The sequence below is a fragment of the Sparus aurata genome, chromosome 21 (assembly GCF_900880675.1).
Source record: "Sparus aurata chromosome 21, fSpaAur1.1, whole genome shotgun sequence".
Taxonomy (NCBI): Eukaryota; Metazoa; Chordata; class Actinopteri; order Spariformes; family Sparidae; genus Sparus; species Sparus aurata.
In genome coordinates, this window is record NC_044207.1 from 21,427,586 (window position 1) to 21,436,713 (window position 9,128).

General features: G+C 40.1%; 1 protein-coding gene across 7 annotated transcripts in view; it reads left to right on the plus strand.

Annotated features, from left to right (window-relative positions):
- The window catches only part of mylk4a (myosin light chain kinase family, member 4a), a 23,466-nt gene extending 15,971 nt beyond the window's left edge, over positions 1-7,495 (plus strand). For 5 of the 7 annotated variants that reach the window (XM_030403240.1, XM_030403239.1, XM_030403233.1 and 2 more), the window contains 12 exons: positions 126-558; positions 680-1,041; positions 2,393-2,498; positions 2,945-3,038; positions 3,412-3,521; positions 4,269-4,410; positions 4,500-4,570; positions 4,651-4,779; positions 4,862-5,014; positions 5,109-5,187; positions 5,283-5,337; positions 5,625-7,495. In XM_030403240.1, the coding sequence (XP_030259100.1) occupies positions 126-558; positions 680-1,041; positions 2,393-2,498; positions 2,945-3,038; positions 3,412-3,521; positions 4,269-4,410; positions 4,500-4,570; positions 4,651-4,779; positions 4,862-5,014; positions 5,109-5,187; positions 5,283-5,336 (1,733 nt within the window). In that variant the 3' untranslated portion in view covers position 5,337; positions 5,625-7,495. The remainder of the gene's footprint in view (positions 1-125; positions 559-679; positions 1,042-2,392; positions 2,499-2,944; positions 3,039-3,411; positions 3,522-4,268; positions 4,411-4,499; positions 4,571-4,650; positions 4,780-4,861; positions 5,015-5,108; positions 5,188-5,282; positions 5,338-5,624) is intronic. The other 2 variants (XM_030403234.1, XM_030403236.1) reach the window with 1 other exon arrangement.
- The last annotated feature ends 1,633 nt before the right edge of the window (positions 7,496-9,128 follow it).

Sequence of the window (9,128 nt, forward strand, 5' to 3'; positions counted from 1 at the left end):
TGCCCTCAAAGCTTCCATGAGAGGCACAATTACTCTTTTACATGAACAGCCAAATCCTGCGCATTGTAATATGTTGGGAAGCTATGGTGAATATTTAATTGTTAAATCCAAATTCTCTTTTGTAGAAAATGTCTCCCTGAAGAAGCAGGCATTGCTTCTGGAGGAGGTGCAGAAACTCAACAAGGAGAATGTAGAGAAATCAGGTCAGCAGCTCACCCCTGGACATCTGGATCTTGAGGCTGGAGTGCCCCCTAAAGACCAACTGCCCGATGCCTCTGCTTGCAACTTGGTGGACTTCCTGCGCGAGGACTCCCAGAAAGATGAGGTTGTTGAGGCGACTAGTGAGGAGATGGTTGGGGAAAAGGTGCAGCAGGCGGAGGCACTGGTTACAGAGAAAGAACCCGAGCTTGAGGTGGAGGATGTAGTGAAAGAAAAAGAAGAAGAAAAGCTCCCAGTCGCAGAGGAGAAGAAGGAAGAGGTTATTTCTTCTGAAGAAGAAGCCAAAGCCTCAGAGTTACCTGTTGCACAAGAAGATGAGGAAGAAACGACCACTACGAGGTAGTAAATGTTTAATCCCAATAGGTGCCTGGAATATTTTGTCAATAAATCGATTCATCCATAAGATGATCTGCAAAAAAAAAAAAAACTGAAAATAAACAACACAACTGTTTTATTCCAGCAGCGATGACCACAAAGACGCCTCCCCACCTCCAGAGGCCAAGCAGGACCAGATGTCAGAGGTCAGCAGCACAAGTACCAAGTCTTTTGTGAGCAAGGAACACTTTGTCGTCGAGAAACACATGAGGCGCCAGGTGGTGGAGGTGGTGGAGGTGACGGAGGAGGAGGAGGAGGCGGAAAAGAAGAAAGTCAGCGAGGAGGATGAGCAGAGGCTTGAGTCAGAAGGCTGGGCGGTCTTCAGGGCGGACGGAGTTGAATTCCAGTTAAACCTCAAACAAAGAGTGGCGGCTGCGAGAAAGGACAATGATGCAGAGCAGGATGCGGAAAAGGAGGATGATGACGATGCAGAGCGCTACTTCATTGGTGAGTCAGGAGCCCGCGATGCTAATTGTGGTAGGAAGTTGAAATCCTGATCCTGTTTTAACACAGTTAAGTCCTCCAGCATAAAAGGCAGTGCCAGAATAAGTTGATCATTCATTACAAACTCCACATGTTAAAGAACCTGTACATGGAGCTTGAATTCAGTAGTTTGAAGTAAACTGAAGGTATACAAAAATGTATTGTAATCTGAATACTTTTGGATTGCTTCAAAATCAAACACTGCACAGTGTACGGTAAATGGACCCAACTATTAGAACTTGAGTTCCACAAATTTCTTAAAAAATAAAATGCATTTTACATTTTGGATTTACTATGAGTCAAATCAAATCACCATTACAAAAACAGTAACGCCACCAATTACAGATGTACAGTATATATTCTACAGCATGTGTTCTTTCAAATAGGTAATCGAAAATCTTTCGAGCAACACTTGACAATGTAACTATAATCTTATTACACAGTGTTTCAAATGTAATCAAGGCTGATTAAAGTTGTTTCATTTTTTTAAAATATCTGATTAGGTAACCCTGATTACATATAATCCGCTCCTACCAAACCCTACTATTAGTTTATGGCAGATGTATTTGTATTGGTGTATCTGTCACTGATAAGAAGGAGGCACCAATAATAAATACTAATAATTTATCTTAGAAATAGTGTTCCCATTTTATAGTGTGCTCATCAGTGCTGACAAGTTGTTGTCTTGGTCATCCATTTTGATCGAGGTCTTTTTTTTAATTTTTATAAATATATCAGGAAAGGTTGATGTAATTTAACCCCCCCCCCCCCCCCCCCAAAAAAAGCAACATGTCCTCAAAGTACTGGGCCATTAATAAACTTGCATACAGCCAGAAAGCCATACAAAAATATACCTATATAAATAGTCTTATACAGAGGATATATTCACAAATTGAATAGTAATATTGATAATAATGACAAGTAAAAGTAAAAAAACACACAGATTGGGGGACATAGTTGTTCTGTCTTGGTTACACTTCTTAACAAAAAAAAAATGTAGGGGATCTGTCTGTCTATCAGTGATCTGAGAATCCCAACAATAGTACTGTACAATAGTGTGAAATAAGATAAAGCCCCCGAGACGCTCTGGCACTCAGACTAAATGAGGTGCTGTGCTAAAACTTTGTTGCTCCTCTGTAGTATTTAAACAACAACTGCTCCTGTGGTTGATGTTTATCATCGCGCGCTAATGCACAATGTGATAACTTGATTATAGTAGCCGTTCCTGTAGCTGCTGCTCCTGTGTTCTCACATTCCTCATAACTTATTAAAACGGATTATATCTTTTCTCTGGTTCACCCCCTCCCTCCTTCAGACACCTCTCCTCCTCCAGGGGCTCCTTTTAACCACCGCCTCGTTTCGGCCAAGCCCAACCAGATCGTCAACTTCTACACCATCAACTGGCAGGAGGTCCTGGGCGGGTGAGCATCAAATCTCTATGTTGTGAAAAAAAACAGCTATTGATGACCAGCTGATCTATCGCAGGTGAAAGGCATGAATTCCCATGAGGCCTAATTGCGTAACGCCCCTCTCCTCCTCCACCACCTCCTCCTCCTCCCCCCCTGGGTCATAACTTCAGAGTCACGGCAGTTATTTTTACATCAGGACTGGGTGGTATGTGAAACTGTATCCCTGGTGCCAGCTGGTAGCTAATCACTAAGTGTTAATCCAAGTCTTCAAAGAAGAGACACAGCCCAGCTCAGATTTAATGAAATAAAAGATAAAGCACACACACAGTCCTACAATAAAACGTCTCCGTTTGATGGAAGATCACTTTCTGATTTGTCATGGAAACATACATCTCCTGTCCTGTTTCATAATGATTTAACTAAAGTGTAGAGAAACCTTTTTTTTTTTTCTCTTCAAGGGGTCGTTTCGGCCAGGTGCACAAATGTGTTGAAAACTCTTCAGGTCTCACTATGGCGGCGAAGGTCATCAAAGCCAGGAGCCTGAAGGAAAAGGTAAGCGAGCGCCTCATGTCGAGTGTCGTGATACCGAATTAGTCCTATTTTTTTGATGCTACAGTGAGAGCCACACCGCATGATATAAAAAGCAGGGGCTCACATGCGAGTTTTAGTACATACTAGTACATGACAAGGCCACTTGGAACAGAAGCAGAGGGAATACTTCTCACCTAGGTGAGAAATATTTGACCTAGAAGAGAAGATGCATTGTCTCATAGCAGAGAACAGCTGACACCTCTCATCGTGTCCGTGTGTGTCCGTGTGTGTCTGTGTGTGTGTCTGTGTGTGTGCGCGCGACCACTTGTCTCTGTGTGTGTTTGTCTGCCTCTGCATCTGTCTGTCTGTGTGTCTGCACCTGTGTCTTTGGTAGGAGGTGGTGAAGAATGAGATCCAGGTCATGAATAATCTGGACCATGCCAACCTGATCCAGCTCTATGCAGCTTATGAGTCAAGGAATGACATCATCCTTGTACTTGAATAGTATGCTCCTTCTTTTATATTTTCAGCACATATGTTTATTCATTTCTAGATAGCTTATTGAACGTCTGCAAGTAGTTAAAAGGTCCAGTGTGTAGGATTTGAGGGACTGGTCCTCTTTAGTCTGCCATGTTGTGCCACCATGTTTCTACAGTAGCCCAGAGCGGACAAACCAAACACTGGCTCTCGAGCGGGCCGAACGCAGGATATAAGCAAGGCTAGGGCTTTCACAATATCCGATTTTCACTAGACAATTATTGTGGCAGAATGGAGTCAATATGATTGTGATCTAATCACTACATCTATTGAAATCCGAGCGAGCAATCAAATCTCTCATTAACTTTGTTTACTGTGTGTTTTGTCTCGGAAGAAAATCCCGAAATTCAAGCATAAGAAGGTGGAGAGAGTCTGTAACCATAACTTAAAAAAAATGTCTCTTAAAAAGATACCAGATGAGCTCATAAACAAAAGATGCATCAGGCCAAACATCTCTGCTGGATTATTCAGACATGTATTATAAACAAAGTAAATGTTTTATGCAAACTTGTTGTTAATATCCAACACACTGGACCTTTAAAGTAGAGTAACTTCAATAAAAGCTAGTAGAATTTTGATAAATGTAATTCTTAACTTTGCTAAAAATTAATAGTCTGGTTAACTGTGCAAATATAAAACAATAAGCATTACATTTGCTTCAGATTTGAACTGTTTCATTGGTGATTTTTAATGCATTTGCCCCTTTGACCTTAGTGTTGGTGGAGGGGAGCTGTTTGACAGGATCATTGATGAAAACTACACGCTAATGGAGCTGGACGCTGTAGTGTTCATCAGGCAGATCTGTGAAGGCCTGCAGCACATGCACAAAATGTACATCCTGCACCTGGACTTAAAGGTGACAATTCAACTCATACACTGTATGTCGTAATAGTTTTAGGCAATATACATTTTCAAAGTTAATCGGGGTTTTGTTGTAAATTTCAGCCGGAGAACATTCTGTGTGTGAGCAGAGTCACAAATAAGATCAAAATCATCGACTTTGGTCTGGCAAGGATGTAAGTACCAGCATTTGTTTCTCTTTTTATTCAATTCTGTCATCATTCAAAATGTGACTTTAGTGATATTCTCCACATAGATATAAACCACGGGAGAAACTGCGTGTGAATTTCGGCACTCCAGAGTTTCTCGCTCCTGAAGTCATCAACTACGACTTTGTGTCGTTCAACACTGACATGTGGAGCCTCGGCGTCATCACCTACATGCTGTAAGTAAACATGACCATGACATGCACAAACACATCCATACACTAACCATAATGACCATCTCTCGCCCGTTTTTCCTGACAGTCTGAGCGGTCTCTGTCCCTTCCTTGGTGACGATGACAACGAGACTCTGAATAACATCTTGGCCTGCAAGTGGAGCTTTGACGAACCCGAGTTCGTAGACACGTCCGACGAAGCCAAAGACTTCATCTCCAGGATGCTCATCACCAATAAAGGGTATTTTTCTTTTTACCATGATTTAACATCTTTCTGTGTGCAGATGTTAACATGTGGTGGCTTTAAAAAATATATTATTGTGTTTGTTCATCAGTTGGAGGATCGGGGCATCCGAGGCCTTAAGACATCCCTGGCTATCTGACCCAGTCCTTCATCATCGCCTTAACATGAAGGTAGAATACATACATACATCGTACATAAACTGAGAAACAACATTGAGTTAGTGTCCTTAAACTAACTAAATTTTGTGTCATGCTTTATTTCACAGAAAACTATGTGCAGATCACGGCGATCATCGTGTGTACCCACAACTGATAGTTGAGGTTAGTCTGTTGCATCTTTTTACTTTATTTATTCTTTTTCATTTGTATTTTTATTGGCTAATTTTCAGTATTTTTTTGTCTTTTTTTGGGCCCTTTTGTAAAAAGCGACCAGATTGTGAAACATTCAACGTTCACAGAAATATTTCTTAAATATCCACCAGGTGGCAGCATCGCTCAAGTTTTGTGCAGAGCAGCAAGAGAGATTCCCTCCCTGCCTGTCACAGATATACCACTAACTGTGACCTGAGAGTGAATAATACCATTTTACACTGTGTTTTTATTTGTAGGGCTACAGTGATGCGATGGCTCCAGCTGTGGCCACTTGGACCAACCCTCCTGTCCATGTTAATTACCTAATTTGAGTCCACACACCTAAAGCACGGGCTGAAATTCTGGCTACCCCGCAAACCATTTTCCTGACATGTGATCCGCTGTGTCACGTCTATGTGAGAAGTAAACAAAAATGATGTATGGACAAAAACAGTTTTGCTCACAACCCTGATTCTCCCCAAAAATTGGGATGCTGTGGTTCTTCTCACTTTGCGCTTATATTTACAAAAAACAAGAACGTTTTTCAGTTTTAATTCAGATTCACATTAATAATTAAAAAAATATATATATCTGAAAATCATTGCATTCTGTTTTTATGTATGTTTTACACAGTGTCCAACTTTTTTGGGGTCACGGTTGTGATTGGAATTTGATTGTGGAAAATCCCATCATGCTTTAGGTTGAAGCTTCATGATGAAAATGTATTTTTCTTGAAATGATGTACAATTCATATCTGTATTGTTCGACAAAAATAACAAGAACACCTTACAACATTAATCAAAATCCAGTCTTTTGGGTTTTGGACTGTAAATTTAAGAGCACAGTTTTTGGACTTTTTATTGACGGAATGGTCAATCTATTAATCTTGAAAAGAATTGGTGGGTTGATCGACAGTGAAAATAATCATTAGTTACAGCCCAAGCTGAAACTGTATCGGAGGAATCGCAACTCACCTGTTCTGGTGGTTTGTTGCAGTGTTTTATCGGATTGCATTATATTGTAAGGTGTTTTAATCCTCTTGTGTTTTTGGCATTTCAAAACGGTGCTAATCTCATAATCTTACCTAGTTTCGTCAGATGTGTATTATATGATAAGATCTTGATTGTGTGTTGCACCTTTGCCTTGAAAGTCGCATGTGCACATCGCACTCTATCTACTTCACTTTGAAATATCCACACCGTGAGCCACCCTCATATATCTCTAACCAAAAACACTGTGCTGTTAGTGTTTGCTGCTGCTTTCGTTCTCATTCTGTTGCTAGATAAGAACTTTAGAAACATACCTCAACTGCTTCGATAAGAAAGGCTACGGCGTGACTTGTTTAATGCGACTCTCCCCCGCTCAGTTACTAATATCATCCAACATCTTTCTGTGGGCTGTAAATAAACGCTGAGCTGTAGAATAAAATTCAGTTTTTTCTTGTATCGTACAGGGTAGAACTGCTGGATATAGAGTATGTATGGACAAAAGGAAACGTGTGGTTGGTGTCTTGAGCTGTAGTATGTTGCACTTTATAATGTTATTTATTTAAACATAGATTATACATGAAGCTATCATAGTTCCAGTGAAGAAGCTTGTGTGGTCTGATCTTTCTCGTCCTGCTTTTACTTTATAAAGAACCGTTCACCAACACAGTTTATGTCTTATCAGCTTAGTATACTACTTTAATTCTTTGTTGCATGTCTCTATTAGTTTGTGTTTTATTAAAGCAGACATTAACTTGATACACAGAGAAATGACTTTTTTTTTAAACTTCTTTTTTTAAATTGTACTGTATGCTTGACTCCTCTAGCACCACTCTAGCCGCATATTCATGCTACTGTAGAGGCTTTTTCCACAAAACAGTGTTGTCTTTGAAATGCCTTCTGTGAAGGTCCACTAACTGAAAGTAATACACAACCTACCTACTGTTGCCTACGTTGATAAAATGTTGTTAGAGCTACGTTTATGTGGTTTTAATTTAACCTTATGATGAATGTTACCTTAACTGTTGTTGAACACCGAGTGCTAGTAAAAGAAGTTGTCCTCACAGAGTGTTAACAGTTTCAAATTGAGCATGTATTTGAGAAGTGTGTACACATCCATTAAACTGAAATTGTGTCTTTAATGAGAGCATTGTTTCCTTTTATAACTGTTATTTGAAGTTCAGCTCAAAAACACAGTGTAAAGCATCCAGGTCTTTGTGAAAGGGGATCGCTTTATCTGCTGCAATTCCCCCTGCAACGGATAACTAGCCAATATGTTTCAAAAACTTTGGTATATTACTGAGGTGGTGTTATACTCTTAATGCTAAACAGGAGTGTATATACAGCATAGTCCGGTATCACAGGAGCACTAAAGCCTTTGGTATGAGGAACATGGGATCAATTGTGGGAATAGGCTCTTTATTTTAGGAGGAAAATAAGCCTTCCACACAAATCAGACATCTTCTTTGGTAACTCGTCTGTAGTGTTCACAGAACCAGTCATACTGAAGTAAAGGAAACTATTTGCAATAGGCCCTCGAAAATGCAAACCCGTTCGTCATGGGTTTCATTTTTACTTTGGTAAAATAGCCAGCCGCAATCTATAACAAAATAAAAATCTTATTTTAAAATATAAATAGAATAATCAAATGATATCACATTAAATTGATAATTCCTTATTTTCTTTGGTAATTTGGTCATAAGCAGAGATGCAATTGTGGCTGCTGTGTAATATATACGTATGAATGTTGTCCAGCGTCAAGTCTCTCTGTTTGATCGTGTGATGTGATGATATGATAAACAGTACAGACGCTGATTCAGGCAGAGAATCTTTCAAAACAGATTGAGCGATCAGGCTGAGCGAGAACAAGCAGTCAAGACTGTCACACAAGTGAGCGGTCATTGAGACGGGTTATAATTCTAGAGCTCAGTGGTCTTTGGCCATTGTGTTGGATATAATTCAACACAGGTTATACATACACTTTGGTGAATATATTCAGCCACAGCTTGGGTTAGTTACCACTGGTGATGCACAAGGAATCTTAGATAATTTAAACACATACAGTTAACACTCTCGAAATGCTGCAGAAAACCTTAACTGAAATGTAATTTGAAATAAATTAAATTCTTGTTTCACCCTGCAACAAAGTGAAGTTCATGCAAGTCCCTTTTGGAACTCAAGTTGAGGATAGTTACCTGAACATTAGCGCTCATGGATCCTTTAGCAACGCCGCTGAAATGTCCATGGCAGCAAACGGCATGTTATGTTAGCATGTTAGCAGCAAACGGTGCAAAACAGTTATGTTGAATAGAGTAGACCTATGCTACTCTATTTTAATGTTGGTCATAATGGTGGTACTTGGAAAGCCTAATATTTCCTGAGGTGGTGCATTGTGTAGAAAGTTTGAGAAGCACTGGCATAGTCATTGCTAGGTAAGCTATTCCTAGCAGTGTGTGTGTGTGTGTGTGTGTGTGTGTGTGTGTGTGTGCGCTTTATAACTATAGCTAGCACGCTCTGGGGCTTTGTGCCACTGATGCTAAACCCCCAAAAGTCTAAAACCAACCACAATCTCCATAAAGATTTGTTATTGCTGTGACACTGTAGTGAACTATTTTTGGTGAGAATTTTTACAGTCTCAACCCAGGACTATTTAAACCTTGAACACGCAAACACGCTCTCGCTCGAGATGAAAGCACAGCTGATTCCAGGAGCCTAATAAAGAGACACTGAGGGAGCCAGTGTGAGCAATCCAGTTTGTTCACCTGAGATAATAAA